The following is a 22,212-nucleotide window of genomic DNA, read 5'->3' on the forward strand; positions in this document are numbered from 1 at the left end:
CTACTCAAACTATTGGTGGCAACGCAGATGTTGAGTGCTAATACAATTTTAGCAGAAAGTTGCATTGAGTGAATCTCCAGACCAGAGATTCAATTATGTCATACTTCCTGTGTCATGATAATTTGCTAACATTTATTGCGTGCTTACTCTTCACTAGGAAGCTGGCCAAGAGTCCCACACTTGGTCTTCTCAGCAGCCTCCTGAGATCGGTGCCACTTGTTTTACAGAAGAGGGATCTGAACCACAGTTCAGGAAGTGCCTTGCTCATGATCACATAAAATGAAGTCACAGAGCTGAGGTCTTATTCTCAACAGTCCACTTCTGGCATGTCCACCTTGCCCATGGGACTGGACAGCTTCCTGCCTTATCACTCTTGCTGCAACTTAAAAACCAGAATGCCATAGCACACAATAGGCTTTGATTTGTGATTTTAGATGTACCCAAAAGGCCCTTATCAAATGTCTCCTAAAAAATATCTCCCCTTCTATTTGATGCCTGAAATCCTGTAGTTAGGGGGATTCCATCAGCTGAAACCCTTGATCCCCAATAAGAGAAAGGCTACCCCTGGAAAGGACAATATTTTAAACCTCTGTTTTGATAAATAATGGTTCAAATAGTAGATGTCGATGGGGATAGTAAGTAGCTGGGAAGTATGAGTCCTGGAGGAAGGTGATGATGGGTCTCAAACAGAGCAGAGGACACAGAATGAAGTCTATGACAATTTTCCCTAGAAACATTATGAGCCACATCCTAGTCCTTGAATAGAATTTTACACAGAAACAGTGACTAAGCTTCCCATAATCTTCACCTTGTCTTGTTGAGTTAGTCTTTTATATATGACCTTAAACAAACAAGGCTTCATCCCTGCCTTTTAAGACATTATAAATGACAAGAATGAAAACACACAAAAATGAACTACTTAATGCAAATAAATATATGCATTCAGTAAATGATCAGTTGTCCCACTGTTTTTTATTTCCATATTAGGAGAGCTGCTTCCTCATCTTCCCATCCAGCTAAATCAATGGAAATTTCCATACCCGCAAGTCCTAGAATTTGACTTCATTTTTCTTAAGACCTGTCCACAGATTAACAAAGAGGCTTAAAAAAGGTCTTTGTTCCTCTTTAATATAGCCTTTCAAGCTAGTCAAACAGGGCAAAGAAGGAAGGATGGAAGGAATAAGTTGAATTTTCCATGGAATTCCTCTGACATTTTTCTGAAGCCTGAAGCTATTTTGTCTTCTTTTTAAATTAGTAATAATAAAATATTATTCATTAATCTGAGTAATCCATTTATTTAATAAATATATGATAAATAATTTTTCTCTATGTAGTACTTTGCTAGCATTGTGGTACTTTGCTTCTCAGAAATCCAATTTTTGCCACTAGGTACAAGACAGGAACTAGTTCTTTCCAAATTTGTATTCTTCTGCTGCTAGAACCCTAACTCTTTCACCTGTTTTTGGAACTCAGGCTCATTGTGCTTAAAAATATCATTTCTACCTGTGTGCATGCATGTCTATCTTGATCCCTACCCCCATACCTATCTGTACCTGTAACTAGACATGATACATTTGTATTACTGTTTTCTTTGGACTTCCTATTGAGACTTGATAAGGATGCTTATCACACTTCATGGCCAACCTACACCCTTGGTAGGGATTCCTACTTATCCAAATACCATTAATTTCAACAAGGAGGACATCTTTAGAGGTTCTGGAATCTCCAAGACTACAAACATAAGTGCTGTCTGGACTCTTAGAAAAAGGTAGCTCTGGAAGATCAAATGCTGTCTATCCTGTATTAAGTACATATGGGTTTCTAGAACATGATTTGAAATCCTACAGTAAGGGCAAACTCAGTATGCATGTATGAATGAAAGAATCAAAGTTTGATTTAATAGTTATGGACTATATTTTATTCAAATAAAAAAGTCTAAGCATGTCCAGAGGGAAAGTCATTTTAAAAGCTTAATATGAAAAAAAAAAAAAAAAAAGGAAAAGTACCCGCTCAGAAAATCTTGTATGCTCAGCTTCTGTAGGAAGCTCAGATACGATGTGGAAAGAGAAGAATCACGTGTGGTGATTTATACCCAATATTCTGACCCTGGGATGGTACTGAAAACTGGTCCTCAGTAGGAGTTTAGACATTACTGAGGCTAAAAGATGATGTTTCTCTTGCTTGGATCATCTGGGGCACAGAGTTCAGTAAGGTATGTATAACTGAGAATAAAAAGAAAGGGTGGTCTGGCTTTCTTTCTTAGCTGTGTGAGTAGGGGGAGGTGTGAGGGTGCATAGCCTCTGAAAATGGGTGGTCCTTGGGGCAGATGTCTCAGGAGTCCTCCTTGAGAATAAATTATATAGGGCTGGGAGTGGGTGTGTCAGAAAAGAACCAATTCCTCCCAGTTAGATGGATTTCCCCATGTCCTTATGGATGGCATACCTCTGATACTAACAAGCTTCTGATCCGGAAGAAGATATAACAGTAGTCCTTCTGGATGAATTATAATTTGCTCAGAAACTGAAGACTGCCATGAAATGAGCTGTGCTGGAAGACACTGGGAAATATCCAAAGAGGAGCTGCAATTACCATGGAAAAGAGTGTTCCTGAGGGGAAACAGCAAACTATAGGCAGATGTGGGCATGGAGAAGCGACTGCACCAGTGGGAGGTTCTGATTTACAGATTTTCACTGAAAACCCTGATGGTATGCTCTGTTGAGCCAATGGTCTATGGATGGATGGTGTGGGTGGCAGACAGCAAAAGAAATTTTGGAAGGTCTGAAACTTCACACCCTCTCCCTCTGAATCTGAAGGAAATTGGTTGCAAAAGCATGAAAATCTAAGAGCCAGGAAAATAGTGGCAAAGGAGGATGGGGGAGCAGAACAACAATAGCAAGGAAACATTTTGCACTTGCTCAATTTTGACTGTGAGGTAGGCTATACATAAGAACTTAATCTGCTTTATCTCAATTATTTGGGTTCTCATATTATGTCACAACTTACAACATTTCAATTATTTAGGTTCTAATATTATCTATATTTTGCAGAAAAGGAAACTGAAGCATAAGGGCTAAAGAGGATGGTGATCCAGGGTTCATACCTGCTATAGGAACAATGCTCATGACAGATATCTGTGGGATGCTTGACCTTCAAAGAGCTATGCTTGGGTTGGACTTTAAGAATAAGAGAAGTAATGACATTTATGGTCTCTGGTGTCTCTAAAAGAACATGGCGAGTAGGAAGATGAAGTTGATATATTTGCATAGGTTTCACAAAGATATATAGTGGGAAGGGCAATTATGCAGGAAAGTAGAGTATTTAGATTTCAATATAGTCTGTAACAGTTGAATTAAGCAGACCCAGAAGGAGGTATTCCAGGGAAGGGCTCATATGCCCCAAGAAGACAAATCTTTCTGTTGGAAATAGTTTCCTCTCCTGGCCCAGATCTATCATAAACTGCTTGGAAATTTCTGCCTCCTCTGGTTCACTTGATTAAACATCTGTCAATATGTACTCAAGTTTATAAACACCTACTTTTAAAAAACACTGAATGGCTCAGTGTGATTATTTTGTTACTGGCCAGTCGCAACATAAAATGAACTATTTGTGTCTAAATCTTTTCTTTGTAATATCTAATTAAAACTCAGTTTTACTGAAGAAGTAAATAACAGTGGGCAGAATTCTCTCAAGCTCACCCAAAGTCAAGTGGCCATAATAAAGAAATTGGAAGTGAGGGCAGAGGGGCTCCAGGAGCAGTTGAAATGAAATTTTTATTTATCATAAAATTTTGCATATGTCTAACTGGATCATCGTGGAAAGAAGATATTCATCTTCTTTCTCTTATGTTACATGATATCTTGATTTAAGGACACAGAACTCAAGTGAATAGAGCTAGTGTTTGTTTATTTATTTAATAAATACGCGTTTAACTACCATCTATTAAATAGACTTTCATGTGCTGGTCTGAGAATTTAACTGCTATTTATAACATTGCTTATTCTATGTGAGGAGAAAGAACCCAGGGATGCAATGAAATATTGGACTATAACTTTTGTATAAGTTAGGGCTGTCTGTATTGCTTCAAGTACTAAGAATAGAAGATAGTCATTTCTGAACTTACTGGAAAACCCACTGGTGGCCTGAAGATTACATCTTTAAAAGCACCAAACCCTTGTCAGCAAAACTATAAATAATATGCTGTGTTGGGTATGTGAATATAATACTCTTAACACACCAAAAATGGATCACAAATAGCACATACCACACATTCTACATTTTTCCCTTGATAGTGCTTACTTATTAACTCTATTAAGCCATCAAGTTTATTTTACCACTCATTGTTATTACTCAGGATATATGTTTGTCTATTTGCTACCTGGAGTTATCTTAGCCCTATTGCTAAGAAAACTTTTTTTTATGAAAAAAAAAATGAAAAGCAAAAACAAAACAAAAAAAAAACACACCCTATTCTAATACTAAGTGGGAGCAGGATCTGTCATTGATCCTATTAACACTGTACTTAAATCAACTAAGCTAACCAACTCCGTTGATGAAATACCACAGAAATGAGCCCACAAATGGCATTCATACATACAGAAGTGTATAACATGATCACTAATCACTAGTATGACTAATTCATTTTTTAAAAACCTGTAGCTCATGTGAACACACCTTGCTTTTCAATTAAGAACTACAGATGACTTCAGCATCATCTTTAGAGATGTTCTGGATGGCTAACTTTCATGACCTGTGACCTTCTTTAGGGGCTTTTAAAACATATTCAGGAATTCCACAGCCATATACAGAGCTGACAAGCCCAGTTTATGGATGGACCATGCCATCTAAATCAATCCTCCTTTTAGATGCCTGTGTTGGACCATTTCCTTATTTATCATAGACATGGGGGGGGATTAAAGACAATGGGAAGCATACCAGTAAGTTATTGCATTTTTATAGCTGTGCTTCTTTAGTGAGATTAAGTTTATGAAACTGAACAGCTACATGTACATTTAAGGATTTTCCATGGCTTTTGGTATCCATTACTTGCCAATCCTCTATTATCACAAAGAAGACATGGGAAAGAATAAATGAAAACACAAGTATGGTTGGAGCACTTCATGTGCTACCCCATATGCTGTCTTTATATTTTCAAAAACAATTTTTAAATGTGAACTATGCTTTTGTAACAATTTCACACTAAAATAAACCTAGTGTATTCACTAATACACACAAGCACAATATCAATAGCCAAGAATGTACTCTTAAGAAATTTGAGATGTTATTTCTCACAACACTTGAACACATATTCTCACCTCCAGTCAGACCAGCCAGTACATGGAAGGTTATGCCTTGGTCATGCCACAGCCTTCACAGAAGTTGAGATGCACACTCTTTCTTACCTTTCCAAATCCTATCTACCACAGGAAACTTTCTGGAACAACCCATCCATCCCTCATTGACCTCTTCTTCCTTTGACCTCCTGCCAGAATCATTGATGTAGTACTGAAGGTGTGTTGTTTTATTTGGCCTCTGATTTATTTTATATCAATTCATCTTGTTTACCAAACTAGATTGCATAGAGGTGGAAACATCATTTCTATATCTATAAACATATCAAGCAGAGTGCCTACTTAGCACATGGAGGTACACAATAAATACCTTTTATCAATCATTTGAAGAGGAAAAAAATGCAAAATCCCAATTATAGCGAGTAGTTGTTTTTTTTTTTTTTTATCACTAAGAGTGAGAAAAAATGTGAATTCCTGAAATACCAAAGCACTTCCCCTACACAGTTCTTAACCCTTTCCCACAGATTATCTGTTTGATAAAATGTTGAAAAGAAGGCACAGAAGGGCAGAAGCTATAATTCCTAGAACTTTTATATTCCTCTTAGAAAGTGTACACATGAAGAGATGGTCAGCCTCAGCTGTGGGAGTGGTACAATAAAACTTCTGTTAACCAGACCCATCTATCCAGAATCTCCAGTTAAACAGAAGCATGATCCTTATATATTAAAAGAAAGAGGTCAGTTATTAAAACAACCAACCAAACAAACAAACAGGATCAAGGACTTATTTCAAAATTTACCTCCTTGGAAGTCTCTGTACTTGCTATATATTCAGATCAATTTTACACACCTTCCCAGATATAACAATCGATAATTTTAATAAGGAACACCTGTGAGGACTTATTGCTGGGTAACAATTAAGCAAATACTTTAAATACCTAATCTCATTCAATCATTACAAAAAACCTACAAAGTATTCATGACTATTAATATAGCAAAACAGAGACACTAGAAGTAAAGCAACTTGCCCAAGATCATACAGCTCAAAGACAGCATTTGAACTTAACCCTAACCCTAAACCACACCACATTATATAATGTCAACGCACAATGACCATGCTTTGCTGGTAATACAATATTTACCTGTAGATAATCACAATCATTAAAAATTTTCCTGGTAGTGTATACATACTAAGCTGAAATGTTACCAACATATTATAAAGCTATTTACAATAAACTTTGAAGTGATAGAACTCTTAGATCAACCCTCTATTTACAATCAACTGAACATATCACCCTCTACCTCCAACTCTGCCTTCAGGTTAATCAAGATTTTAATGTACTGCAGGGAAAGAGAATGAGGGAGGAAGCAATTGTTGACCTTGTTCTACATATTCAAAAACAAAAGTAATATCATCAGTTTTTTGGAAATAAAGGGATGGATTAATAATAGAAATTGGGAATAATTGAAATTTTACTCCAATCCACATATCTAGAGTGCCTGAAAGGTGATCTGAGAGAAAACTGGGTACATGACTATTGGTTGTCACAGGTATAAAGTTATTTTGAGCCATGTTGCAGGGAGGTATATTAGTTTAGCTTAATGACATTGAGAAAAGCAAAGATGAATTCACATTGGTAAGGAACAATTCCACTGGTCACTATAAGGGCTGATAAAGCCAATATTCTTGTTTACATCACATTTTTATTGCCCAATGATCCTTAGAAACCCTCAGAGAACCAGGGTTCTCTGACGCTTTTACCTGGTGCTGAAGCTCAAATTGCTTATCGGTTGCGGCTGTCCCCAGAGCATACGATCAGGCACAGTAGAATCAGAGAACACCTTCATGCTACTTTTCTTTACCATCACTGTTGCTCCTGCAAGAACACAGCAATCTTAATGAGTCGGCATATCTTTCTAGAAGGTATTTTTGAACCATTCCTACTGACTGAGACATTTCTAGGCCCTTGGCTAGGGAGAGGGTAGAGATCCTTAGCCACAGACTAAAATAAGAGGATGGATTATAGAAATCTCTTACATTTCCATCTGCAGAGTTAGAGAGTGGGTGGAAAGTGATTGTGAGGATTTCAATACCGTATGGATGCTTAAAATAAGTACCTACTGAGTTACTACTGTACCTTTCTAAGTCATTACTCCTTTGTCTTACCCAAGTGTAGCATCCACAGAGCCTTCCTGCCATGGGAAGAGTCAGTCCATAGCCACTTTTGGACTCTAAGAAAAGATCACTATACAAGTCTTCTTCTCCCTTCTGCAGATACTACTCAGGCTGCAACTTATTCTCTGTGGATACTGCCTTTTACTTTATTTTTTCTTTCAAAATATTTCTTTATTATTAATTTTAACTCTTGAAGAATCTTGATCTTACTTGGGCTGGGTCTCAAAACATTTGTGAATTTCCAAGCCTGGAAATAACACAAAGGCAAATAATCTTCTCATCTACAAAATGGGGATAATATTGAAACTTCAAAGGGTAACTGTCAAGATAAATGGAAGACTGTTTGAAATTTAATAATTAAATGAGCAAAACAAAGCTGAGATGAAAAAAAATGACATAGGAGCCATTACTTCATCCTGCACCCATATGTTGGTATTAAATCATGCCATTGTTATTCCAGAACCCAGATTCAACCTAGGAATCCTTTCAACCCACTGGGCTAGGATGTCATTATTGGATGATAAGGATTGGCACTTAGTATTGTGTTAAGAAATTATCATTCTAAAAGATGCTGGGAAGGTAAATACTTCTCTTTCACTCTTCAAGGACCCTGCACTATGGGTTTCCCTGAACCAGATTCCTGGGTGACCAGAGATGTGTAACTGTCAGAGAAGAAGTTATCAAGGAGATGGACAAAGTCAAAGAGGAGCCATTACTATTATTCTTCTTCCTTGCCCATCCAAATGGAGAGAAGAAACATGGCCTTTTCCTCCTGTCTCAATTTAAGGATCATCTGTGGACTACTCTTTGTTCATGTGGAATAAATCTTTAAACCCACATATGTAAGTGATATGTGGGTTTAAAGGTTTTAGACAATGGCCAGCAAGAAGAGCCACACAAACATCTTGGTTTCCCTCTTCTTTTGATTTAATGCTTTCTGACCTATTCTAATCTGTGGAAAATATCAATTGAGTGAAAACACACTTCTGGAAGAAGAGAGACCTCCTTTGGATATGTGATTTGTCAACTTAAATCAGCAGTAACTGCATCACACAGGTGTTCTAAGAGCCAGGTTTGGAATAAGACTGCTCCCTACCTGTAATCCTCAGAAGCCTTCATTTACATTTGGAGGCTTGATGGGGGTTTTCAGGTTGACTGGTGTTTCCTTATTTCCTGGTTACCTTTGGCCCTGGGGAAAATGGCTCAGGGACAGAACATCTGAAGAAAATTCTGAGTGAGAACTGGTGTATCAACTGTCAGTCTTTAAAGGCCAGCCTCTGAATACATTTGATAGAAGTTGAGCTATGGAATGCAAAAGGCAACATGCCCAAACTGGCTTAGGAACAATGGAACTTTCGGGAAGTCTCTGCTTTCTCAAAGCCTAACCCAGCAGCCAACACTTGCACGGTATTAAAAAATGGGTGGGAGGGGATAAGTGAGTAGGTGAATGTTATGTATGAATCTCTCAAAATTTTTGCTAAAGCTTTGAATCTTCCCTTGTACTATTCTTAAGAAAATCTCTTCTGAAAACACATTAAAGATCTGTATAATTTTGGAAGCTTTCATAGTTATGGAAGTATGTACATGTGGGGGTCAGAAAAAGGAGCCTGTAGGGGCTGGGGACTCCTCTGGCCATGGGCTGACTGCCTAAAGGTGAAAGGTTAACTGGTCCTGTGACCACTCTTGATCCCTTCTAACTAATTCTATGATCTGAATGACCTTCGCAAAGGGTCTAAAAGTGTTTTTTTCCAGCAGGTTGCAGACAGGGCAGTTAAGAGCATCCAACAATCTCATTGCTTTTGCCCCCAGCTTCTATGCTACTTCAAGCAATTGAAGAAAATGTAAAGAATACCATAAAAATCAGAAGTCCTCAAAGCAGTCGAAAAGCAACTAAATTTCTCTGATTATGTTCTAAGACACTTTGATCATTTTATTTAGTTATATTTTTTTCTATCTGCAGCCAACAGCATCCATGTACTTCTTCGTGCTTTAGGCAAGAAAAGAATGAAATGGAATTTTGCCTTACACTCTAGCAACACTGTTAACATCTTGTCATGGCTTTCTATGACCTCCCTATAGATATTCTGAAGGTTTCTGGATAAACCATTAGACACCAAAAAGGACATCTAAGATCTGTGAATGACTGAAAGAAAAAAGGCCAACATTTTGATTATGTTTCTCTCTTCTTCAAGAAGTGATATCCTTGAAAGGTACAGGTAAGCATTTTCTTCTTTGGCATATGTGATAGGACTGCGTGTGAAGACATGCCTCATATATGATTTCCATACAGATAGCAGTAATTCTAACCCTTTCTTGCTTCATCAAGAACTCTTATCATAGTCCAAATAAGCCAACATGATTCCTATATTGTTTGGGTAATTCTGAATTTGCCCCAATTTACTAAAAATGCAAATCATTACAATTATTTACAAAATTTAATATTTGGCAATTGTGACACATCTAAAAGGTGACAGTATGTATTCTGTAAAAGAACCATTACCACTACTCTAGGAGATGAAGAAGAAGCAGGACAACAGAATAAGCCAATGCCTTAGTCTTACAAAAATGAAGGATAGCATTCATCTATCTTCTTATTTTCATTTATATATCCATTAATGGTCAGAAATTTTTTTCAAGAAGTTATTATAGCCATGAAGGATGGCATGGATTGGCATAAGTGGCAGCTAGATCCAAAGAAACCAGCTTAGAAGCTATTGTAATCACTGGGATGAGATATACAGAGGACCACAGCTGAGGTGGAGATGGACACCAAGGACAGGAGAAAATGGAGCCCACTGTCAACTATAGGATTAGAATAACAACTTTCATGAATATAGGAATACAAGATAGTTGTGTATGGTCTTTGTATTTATCAAGTTCCTTTCCTTTTTACTGAAATTTTGTAGACATGTAGTCCCTGACTCTGCTCTAGATAAGAAGAGTCATATAAGAACCCTTTCTATTCTCTCTCTTACTGAAGGCCAGTACAGGAGGAGAGCTCTGACTGGGCTTCAGAGCAGCTTGGTTAAGCCAACCCAGAGACACCAGCTGGTAGATTGATCAGGGAAATTCTATCTCAGCTTTCTGGGTTTGGAATTCTCCTCCCTGAAAAGTAGTGGCTGGGGTGACTCTTGTCTTAAAGAGGTCAATTATTCTTGGGTATTTAAGAAAAAAGTGACCCAGGGTTCAAACTTAAAGAGAACCATGAAATGGGGTAAATTTAAGTTTGGATCATAGATCCAAACCATTTCGTATCTTGCCCCCTGGACTTGATTCGTTTCACATCCTCTCTCCATCTTCCTTTTCAAAATTCTCCTCCTTTATGTGTGACTCCACTGCAAAAACTAACATTTTAATGACGACTCTAAAACAGTGCTCAGGGGGGTGGAGATTAGGGAAATCTAGACACAACTTTCCTTGGGGCCTTTTTCTTTTTTTGTTTTGTTTTGTTTTTATTGAAGTTTGATTTGCCAACATATAGTATAACATCTGGTGTTCCCCATCAAGTGCCCTCCTCAGTGCCCTTCACCCAGTTACCCCAACCCTGCCCACCTCCCCTTCTGCAACCCTTTGTTTCCCAGAGTTAAGAGTCTCTTGTGGTTTGCCTCCCTCTCTAATTTTTCCCACTCAGTTCCCCTCCTTTCCTTATAGTCCCTTTCACTATTTCTTATATTCCCCATATGAGTGAAACCATATGATGATTGTCCTTCTCCAATTGACTTACTACACTCAGCATAATATCCTCCAGTTCCATCCACGTCAAAGCAAATGGTGGATATTCATCCTTTCTGATGGCTGAGTAATATTCCATTGTGTATTTACACCACATAGTCTTTAGTCATTCTTATTGCCTGCTTGCTCCATCCCACTGCTCACAAGATTTGTGTAAGCTCCTCCACGCCCTGGTTAAGGACTACTACTCTGCCACCTGAGGCATCAGAGGTTTCAGAGTGAAATAGCAGGCAGTGAACTGTATAGTTAGGGCTGAGGAACTTTCTGTCCAATAATTTATCTAACTATAGTAAACAAAAAAACAGACAATTACTCCTCCTCATCTCAAGGTTAGCCCAACTAGTCTTCCTGCTCTGAGCCCCCAAAACATCAGGAAATGGGTTAAAATGAGTATAATCCACTAGGACTTCTCTGGCAATTCTTATTTCATCTGCATTTCATTGATGAGAAAAGAAATAATGACATTCATTTTGAGCTTATGGTCCCACGGGTAATATGATAATTAACACACATATACTTACTATTTTCCAGCTACTGATCTTAATGCTTTTTATATTAATACACTCAATTTGTATACTCCTTATGTACTAATATTTTCATTTAATCTTTTGATATATGTGATATTATTATCAGCATTTTATAGTAATCTGAAGCACTGTGAGAGTTTGAATAATTTGCTTAAAGTCATACAGCTAAGAGGTGACCAATGCAGAATTCATATACTTCACCACTGCACTATGCTGCCTCTTCAGATGCTAAGAATATGAATATAAGTAGAGATCCTCTGGTATGGTTTCAGTTAAGAAAAGTAGAAGTAATAAAAGGCAAGAGGGGTTATAAATCTTCGAACATCAGAATTGAAAATGGCCATCAAGATGATAAGAACTGCCCAGTTTGGAAATAACAACATTGAGACCCCAAAGAGTAACATGTCTTCACTTAACCATAGTGAATCAGTGGCACAGTTATCCATAGCATTCAAGTCTTCTGAACTCTCAATTAGCATAGTAGGAGGAAAAAATTGGTAGGAATGAGCAAACTCAATTAGCTCAAGAAAGAAAAGGCTATTAAAGAAGAGTGGACTGGGGATACCCCACATCAGGCTCTGAAACATGAAATCTTCAGCCTGAAATTTGTACTAATCCAAAGTCAGAAAAATTTTCTATTTTGCTACCTATTGCTAGGTTCTTAAGTTCTCTTTGAAGGTTAATTCATTGGGAGAATTTCCAGATATTATCACGACTTTTAAATCTATAAGGCCAAACAGCCCCCTTCTAGAGTGATGTGCTCTCCAGCACATTTTGACTAGAGCTCTCTCCAGATTCAAATTCCCACACAAGCACGCCAGACCCATAAGCATTTCATGGTACTCTGCTGCCATCGTCTGACAAAATGAAGTCAAGAACAGCTGACATTGCCCACTATTTCAGCATCTGGATACCAAATTATTTGATAAGAGTTCTCCCTGACTTAAGGGATAGGCATGGCAGGAGTGGTGACTGAGGATCAGGGCCCAGCAGGAAGAAGAAATGATTCTATTATGAAAAGAATCAAAGATTCTGAGAATTGTGATAAATACAGCGAAGCTCAAACATTAGATAGAAAGTTTTACTAATTTATTCTCTAGATACTATTAAATTCATATTACAGAGGTGGGTAACATTTGGCATACCTATACATATGATGGCAGAGCCTTTCTATTAATGCAAAGAATCTTTCCCTCTTTATACTAGAGCAACTTTCTACTTTAAAATATATATAGTAAGGGTGCCTGGGTGGCTCAGTTGATTAAATGTCTGACTTGATTTCAGCTCAGGGTTGTGAGATCAAGCTCTGTCCAGCAGGGAGCCCTCTCCCTCTGCCCCTTCTTCCATCCCCCTCCCTACTTGTGTGCTCAATCTCACTCTCGAAAAATAAAAATAAAAATAAATAAGATAAAATACGTAAAATAAAATAGTAAAAATACACTTAAAAGCTTGCTAGAGGGGGATTATTAATTTTTATAAAGCATTTTTGTTTTGCAAAATGACTAGCAGAATTATATTCATATAAGAGTGTATACTGAACTTGCAAACGTTTGATTTACATTGTGTTTACAGGAATTCATCTACTGTGTGAAACCATGTTAAATTTTCATTTATTATAAAGATACATGTAGTGAGATGACACTTTTAAAGGATTGATTTTTCTTTCTTCTTTTTTTTAAATGAAATATTTCTCCTATATATTCAGTCTCATCCCTTGCCTCAGGGAAGATTTATAGATTAAAGAACACAAAAAGAGTCAATGTTTAGCTTCTGAATTCCAAATAAGGTCTTAAAGCCCATTTAATTAACAATCTTCAGACTTAAGCATTCAGTGACAATCTTATGCACAATAGATATTTCAGGTTACCCTCATCCCAACTCACATCTAAGACAGAGTTTCTACAGTGAGAGAATCAAACCAAGAAGACCAGAGGCTACCACCACTGCCCTGTGCCCTGCTCAAAAAGCATATGTGTCATTTCAAGAGAAGTAGATCACTGTCCCGATTCCCAGCTCTGGAGCAGTGGCTCAGACATTCTGCCCAAAGGGAGAGGCAGGCCATAGAAACAAGAGCTGAAGCTCTTCCCCAGGGAGTTGGCTTTATCTGAAAAAGTGTGGAAAAGTTCAAGCTGCTCTTGAAAACAATGGTGGTTTTGGTGGCAAACAATTAGATCGAGGTTGATAGCTCGGTGAGAACAACAAGGTAAACCATAGTAAACCAGAGTTTACTACAGTGAAATGGGAAAAGAGACAGCTAATAAGTGTTTTCTTTGGGTCTGGAAGGACCTCAAAGATTGGTCTCAAAAACTACTCCTGCAATGGAGTCCACAATTAATTGGGTAATACCTTAGAACAATATATGCCTGAGGGATTGTCAAGAATAATAGAGTCTGCAGCAGCCAGTTAGTCTACCCCAAGAGCTGGGTGTGATACCAACAGAGGCAGAGAGATGAACAGAAAGATCAGCAAAAGAGATAAGTTTGCAAATGGAACTAAACGTGCTAATCAGCTCACCTTGAAAAATTTTCCCGGATTAACCAGGTGGGCCCAATGTAATCACCAGAGTTCTTTCAATATGGAACAGGTAGGCAAAAGATCCAGAGTCAGATAAGGAAACATGATGATGGAAGCAGAGTCTGAATGATGAGACCTGACCTGAGTGAGAAAGACCTGACCAGAAATTTCTGGCTTTGAAGACAGAGGGGGCCATGAGCCAGGAAGTACAGGCAGCCTCTGCAACCTGAGTAAGAAAGGGTAGGGATTCTTGCTTGGAACTTCCATAAGGCCTCCTGCCAGGTAGATCCGTTTTAGACTCCTGAATGATAAAGTAATGTTAATTTATCAGTAAGCCACTAACTGAATGGTAACTTGTTATGGTAGCAGTTGCAAACTAGTGCAGTGCCCAATGATAAATTTGAACTGCCAGAAGAAAAAGATCAGCAAATATAAGGACAGATTGATAGAGACTGCAATTGAAAAGAGCAAGAGCAAAAGAAAGAGAGAGGCATACAATGTAGAGAGAGACAAAGAGACAGAGAGAGAGGGAGAAGAAAAACAGTTGGAGAAAAATGTGGATCCCCATTAAGTGTATCATTTACATGTAAAGATAGGACCGATTAGAGGAAGAAAGATGAAGGAGAAGAAAAAATACTTAAGTAAATAATGAATTAAATCTTCCCAAATTTGATGAAAAATATTCATCTACAATTATTGGCACACTTCAGAGGCATTGTGAGTTTGGTTCCAGACCACTTCAATAAAGCAGATATCAGAGTAAAGCAAGTCAATAGTATTTTTTTGATTTCCTAGTGCATATATAAGTTATGTCTATGCTATACTATAGTCTAAGTGTACAATAGCATTATGTCTAAAAAAGTACATATTTAATTTAAAAAATACTTTATTGATAAATAATGCCAATCTTTATCTGAGCTTACAGTGAATCACAATGTTTTTGCTGGTGAAGAGGCTTGCATCAGTGCTGGTGGCTGCTGACTGATCAGAGTGGTGGTTGCTGATGGTAGGGGTGTCTGTGGCAATTTCTTAAAAATAAAACAATGAAATTTCCTGTATCAACTGACTCTTCCTTTCACTTGAACACATTGAAGCATTGTAGGGTTCTTAACTTGCCTAATTTCAATATTGTGTCTCAGGAAATAAGGAGGCCTAAGGAGAAGGAGTGGAGTAGCTGGTCAGAAGAACATACAATACACATGCAATAGTTATCAATTAAGTTATATGTATTGTATGGGCATGGTCCACGGCATCCAACACAATTACAATAGTAACATCAAAGATCACTGATCACAGGGACACCTGGATGGCTCAGTGGTTGAGAATCTGCCTTTGGTTCTAGTCATGATCCCAGGGTCCTGGGATCAAGTTCAGTATTGGGCTCCCTATGGGGAGCCTGCTTCTCCCTCTGACTATGTCTGTGCCTCGCTCTCTGTGTCTCTCATAAGTAAATAAATAAAATCTTTAAAAAAATCACTGATCACAGATCATCATAACAATTATAATAATACTAAAGTTTGAAATATCACTAGAACTACCAAAATGTGACTCAGAAACGAAGTGAGCAAATGCTGTTAGAAAAATGGTGCCAACAGACTTGCAGCTGTAGAGTTGCCAAAAACTTTAATTTGTAAAAAAAGCAATACCTGCAAAGCACAATAAAGTGAAGCACAATAAAATGAGGTATGTCTGTATTATTTTCCTATGAATGCTATAACAAATTACCCATAATGTTGGCTTAAAACAATATTCTTTTATTTTCTTCCAGTTCTGGAGTTAAGAAGTCTGAAGTAATTTTCCCTGGGCTAAAATCAAGGCATTAAATTCCCTTTAGAGATTCTAGGGAGTAATCGATTTCCTTGCCTTTTCCAGCTACCAGAGAAGCTCCCTGTATTCCTTGCCCAGTGGCCCTGTCCTCCATCTTCAAAGACAGTGACATAACATTTTGTCACTCTGAATCAGCTTCCATCTTTTTTCACCATAGCCCCTTTCTTTTGTGTACATAGTTAGATCTTCTTTTGACTCTCTTTCATAAGGATCCTTATGATTACATTTAGATTCCACATAGATAATCCAGGATAATCTGCCTATCTCAAGATCCTTCATTTAATCACATCTGAAAAGTTCCTTTTGTCATATGAAAATAACATTCACAGGGTTCCAGAGGTAGGATATGGATATCTTTGGGAGCCATTACTTAGTCTATTACATTACACATACAAAGATCTCAGTGAACTTGAAATAGGATGAACAAAAAGATATCCAGATACAGACGTATCATAGTAATAATGCAAGAAGTCAAAGACAAGAAAATCTTGAAAGCAACAGGAGACAAAGAAACAAAACTTGATTTACACATAAAATCCAGTGAGATTAACAGATGACTTTTCATCAAAAAGAATGAAAGCTAGAAGGCAGTAGGGTGATGTAACCAAAGTGCTGAAATAAACTGTCAAACAGAAATTTTATATCCAGTAAAACTCTCTTTCAATATTGGTACTGAGGCACACCCAAAAAAATGATAAAGACTTCAGAAAGTTTGCCCCTCCATAAAAACAAAGAATAAACTAAAAAAAGTGGTCATAATGATGTTTTTTCAGAATTCTTAAAATTAATTGGCAGTAACCCAAGAACAATTAGTTCAGAAAAACGAATATATCTCAATAAAAATAGCAATATTTGTGGTGTTTTAACTTATATTAGTCCCATCTCCAACTCTAAAGCTAATCAATATCCTTGAAAAATAATGCCCCATATTCCTGGTGCCAGAGGGAGTAGAACAGAACTACATTTCTTTCATAGCCTTATTTCCAAAGAAGAGTCATTATTTGACTTGTGTAGTAGTTTCCTGGATGATCCTACTTGAATGCATTGTCTTTTTAAACCTTATTTGAATGTAGCTAGTTCTAAAATCCTCTACCCAGTAAGCTATACCAAATGTTTTAGCTTCACAGGTGTCTGAAACAATGGATAAAAGATAGGGCAAACAATAGACTAAATAAAGTTTAAAGGGGAAACTGATAAATGACTTGTCCATAAACATTTTAAAAACCTCTGGAATACTACCGAAAACAACAACACACATCCCAGGACCCCAAGACTATGTACAGATGTCCATGCTGCAAAGAAAGGTCTTAGCTCTCACCAATTGCCTTTGGTATTCTATGCAAGCAGGAAGTGATGGCTAAAGCAGAGTTGTCACCTGCCTACCTGAATATTGAAGGCATACCTCAACAAAAACACAGAATCCCTTGACAAATACTGGGAGATTTACTGGTTGCAGGTATTTAACAAGATCTCTGTCCAATTATTAGATGGCCACTAAGCTAACACAATAGAGAATTCAGTGGCTAACAATAACAAAGACGCAGACATTATGTAGTTCATAAAAGTCACTAACATAATGGCAACTACAACAAACAGTAACAACAAAAAACACTGGGGAAGAAGGTGGGTGAAATCTAATTTCCATAATTACCACACTTACAATATGTTCAATGTCTAATTTACAACCAAAAGTTATGAGACATGGAAAGAAACAGGAAAATATTGTCTATACACAGGATGAAAACCTATCAATAACTACTGTCCCTGAGAGCCCCCAGACATTGCATTTACTAATCAGACTTTAAATCTATTAAAAGGTATTTTAAGTATGTTCAGAGAACTAAGGGAAGCCCCGGTGGCACAGTGGTTTGGTGCCGCCTGCAGCCTGGAGTGTGATCCTGGAGATCCAGGGTCGAGCCCCACATTGGGGTCCCTGCATGGAGCCTGCTTCTCCCTCTGCCTGTGTCTCTGCCTCTCTCTCTGTGTCTATGAATAAATAAATAAAATCTTTTAAAAAAAAGAATATGAGAATGATGTCTCATAAAACAGAATAGCAATAAAGTGTTACAGTTATTAGGGGTGCCTGGCTCAGTCAGTTAAGCATCTGCCCTTGGCTCAGTCATGATCTTAGGGTCCTGGGATTGAGCCCCACATCAGGCTTCCTGCTCACTGGGAGCCTGTTTCTCCCTTTTCCTTTGCTCTCTTTCTCTTTCTCTTTCTCTTTCTCTTTCTCTTTCTCTTTCTGTGTCTCTCATGAATATATAAAATCTTTAAAAAAAAACCTTTTTTATTTTATTTTATTTTATTTTATTTTATTTTATTTTATTTTATTTTATTTTACTTTATTTATTCATTCATTCATTCATTCATTCATTCATTCATGAGAGACACAGAGAGAGAGAGAGAGAGAGAGAGGCAGAGACAGAGGGAGAAGCAGGCTCCACACAGGGGCCCTATGTGGGACTTGATTCCAGGACCCCAGGATCACGCCCTGGGCCAAAGGCAGGTGCTAAACCTCTGAGCCACCCAGGGATCCCCAAAACCCTTTTTTTCTATCTGATTTAAAAGATGAATGTAAAAAGAAATAATTGCAAATCTATGCTGATGGCCACATATACATAAAGAATTTGTGATGATAACCTAAAGGGAGGAAATGGAACTATATAAGAACATAGTTTTTCTATACTATAGAAATTAACGTGGCATTAATCTAAACAAAACTATTATACATTGTATGTTAACATTAAATCCCAGGCCAACTACTGAGAAAATAACTAAAAAATATATATGACAATAAATGGCAAAGGAATTAAAATGGTACACTAAGAAATATCTAACACAAAAGAAGTCTGTAATAAATGACTTAAGAAACAAAAAAGATATGACATATAAGAAACAGTAAAACAGCAGTTGTAAATACTAAGTTATCAGTTAATGCATTAAATGTGAATGAATTGAACTCTGCAATAAAAAAGCAAGGATTGGCAGATTGGAGAAAAAACATGATCCAACTGTATCATGCACACAAAACACATACTTTCAATTCAAAAACACTAATAGATTGAAAGAAAAAGGATGAAAAAGATATTTCATGTAAATGGTAACCAAAAGAGGGCTGGGGTGGTTATGTTAATTTCATGCAAAATAGAATTTAAGACAAATATATTACTAAAGACAAAGACATTTTAGAATGATAAAATGGTTAATCTAAGATATAACAGATCATAGGCACATAACAGTATAAACCCAAAGCATATGAGTCATAAAGCTAACATATTTAAATGGGGAAATAGATAATTCAACAATAATAGCCGGAATTTTAATACCCCACCTTCCAATAACAGATAGAACAACTACCCATTTTTCTATCAGCAAAACTCAGCCAGGAAATATAAGACTTAAAAAAAAGACCCTATAAACCAACTAGACCTAACAAGCATCTATAGAACATTCCAGTCAATGACAGAAGAATAGTCTTCTCAACTATGCATTGAATATTTTCTAGGATAGATCATGTAATAGTCCATAAAATAAATATGGATAAACTTAAAGGAATTTATATCATACAAAGTATGCTCTTCAACTACAACAAAATGAAATGAAAAATCAGTAACAAAGGAATTAAGGAAATTCATAAATATGTGGAAATAAAAAGAACACATGTCTAAATAACCAATGGGTCCTCCTCTTAAAAATCAGAAGTGAAATTATAAAATACTTTTAGATGAATGTGAAAATTAAAACACTACTCATCAAATACATGGCATATCCCTAAAGAGTGCTTAGAAAAACTTTTTGATTTTACACTTCTATTTATTAAAAAACTTATAAAATCACATGACCTAATGTAATATTTCATGTTAAGATATTGAGAAGAGAAAATTAACCCATGTCAAGCTGAAAGAAGGAAATACTAAAAATTAGAGTACACATAATTTAAAGATTGAACAATAGTAGATAAAAATAAATTAAAATTGGTTCTTTGAAAAACCCAACAAAATTGACAAGCATTTTTGGCAATATTGGCCACAAAAATGAAGAAATATTCATATTACTAAAATCATAAATGAATGGGTGGATATTACTACTGATGTGACATAGATGAAAAGGATTATAAGGAATATTTATGTATACAATACTTTGTATGTCAACAAATTTGATAACAGAGATTACATGAACAAATTTCTAGAAAGAGAAAACCATCAAAACTATTTCAAGAAGAAACAGATAACCTGAATAGGTCTATAAGTAAAGAGATTTAATTAATTATATATATATAATATATATATATATAATTCTTTTTTAATTAGGCCCATGGCTTTACTGGTAAAAATTTATCAAGTGTTTAAAGAAGAATTAACAATAATCCTTCACAAATTCCTCCAAAATCCAAAAGAAAAGAAATTCTTCTCAATTGATTCTTTGGGGCCAAATTTACCATGAAGGGGAAAGCAAAGACATCACCCCCAAAAAAGGAAACTACTATCCAACATCTCTATTGAATATAGATGTAAAATTCCTCAACAAAATGCTAGCAAACCAATTCCAGCAGATATAAAAAGGATTTTACACTACAACCAAATAGGATGTTGGCTTAATATCTGAAAATCAATTAATGTAATATTAATAGAATAAAGGACAAAAACCACATGTTTAAAAAAAGAAAAAAAAAACATTTGACAAAGATCAAAACCATTCATTATAAAACTAGAAAAAATAACTCAAGAATTTAGGAATAGAAGAGAATATCCTCAACCAGATAATGAACATCTATGAAAAACTCACAGTTAACCTCATACTTAATGCTTTCTCCTTAAGGTCAGGAACAAAGCTCTTACCACTTCTATTCAATATTGTACTGGAGGTTATTCCAGGGTAATTTTGCAACAAAGTGAAATAAAAAGCTATAAATAAAGAATTAGAGCTAATAAAACAAGTTCAGTAAGGTTGCAGAATACAAGATCAATACACAAAAATCAACTTTATTTCTATACCCTAACCATGAATCATCTGCAAACAGAATCAAGAAAACAATTTAAGAGGCTCTTGAATGGGTCAATCAGGTAAGCATCCAACTCTTGGTTTCAGCTCTGGTCATGATCTCAGGGTTGTGAGACTGAGCCGCATGCAGGGCTCTGTGCTCAGTGTGGAGTCTGCTTGAGATTCTCTTCCTCTCCCTCTCCCTCTTCCTCTACCCTCACTCACATTCTTGCTCTCACTCTCTGATATAAAGAATTAAATAAAATCTTTAAAAAAAATTCATTAACAATAGTACTAAAAAGAACAAAGCATAGGAATCAACTGAACAAAAGTAGTATAAAACCAATTATTTGAAAATTATAAAACACTGTTGAAGGAAATTAGAGATATAAATAGATATAAAGACATCGCTTGTTCATGGGTTGGAAAACTTGCTGTCTTCATGGCAATACTTCCAAAATTGACCTACAGATTCAACACAATGACAATCAAAATCCCAGGTGGCTTCTTTGTAGAAATTGACCTGTTTATCCTAAAATTCATAAGGAAATGAGGGACTAATCAAAAAAATCTTGAAAAAGATTACAAACTTTGAGAACTCATATTTCCCATTTTCAAAACTTAATACAAAACTACAGTAGTCAAGTCAATGTGGTACTGACACAATGCTACACATACAGATCAAAGAAATAAAACTGAGCCTCACAAATGTACCCACACCTTTGCAATCTATGGTTTTTTGATAAGGATACCACAAACAGTTAAACGGGGGACAATTTTTTTAAAAATGCTGCTGGGACAACTGAATAGCCACAGGGAAAAGAATGAAATTGGATCCTTTCCTTGCACCAAACATAAAAATCAACTCAAAATAGTTCACTGACCCACAAGTAGCAGCTGAACACATTAAATTCCTAGAAGACATATTGGAGTAAATCTTTATGACCTCAGGTTAGCTATTCCACATACATACCATAAGCAACAAAAGATAAAATACAACACTGGACTTCATCAAAATTTAAATTTTTGTACCTCAAATTATATGAAGAAAAGGAGACAAACTCCAAAATGGGAGAAAATATTGGCAGAACATACATCTGATAAAAGAAATGTATATATTCTAAATACATAGAATATATAAAGACCATATACAGCTCAATATCAGAAAG

At 36.4% G+C, this 22,212-nt stretch overlaps 1 protein-coding gene across 6 annotated transcripts in view; it reads right to left on the reverse strand.

Moving 5' to 3' along the window:
• Window positions 1-22,212, reverse strand: part of KCNU1 (potassium calcium-activated channel subfamily U member 1) — a 144,418-nt gene that overhangs the window by 64,457 nt on the left and 57,749 nt on the right. For all 6 annotated transcript variants that reach the window (XR_005371468.1, XM_038560121.1, XM_038560120.1 and 3 more), the window contains one exon: window positions 7,050-7,164. Coding sequence is in view for 5 of the 6 variants with exons in the window: in XM_038560121.1 (XP_038416049.1) it covers window positions 7,050-7,164 (115 nt within the window). In the remaining variant the exon portion in view is untranslated. The remainder of the gene's footprint in view (window positions 1-7,049; window positions 7,165-22,212) is intronic.

This window comes from Canis lupus, chromosome 16 (genome assembly GCF_011100685.1).
Source record: "Canis lupus familiaris isolate Mischka breed German Shepherd chromosome 16, alternate assembly UU_Cfam_GSD_1.0, whole genome shotgun sequence".
Lineage (NCBI taxonomy): Eukaryota > Metazoa > Chordata > Mammalia > Carnivora > Canidae > Canis > Canis lupus.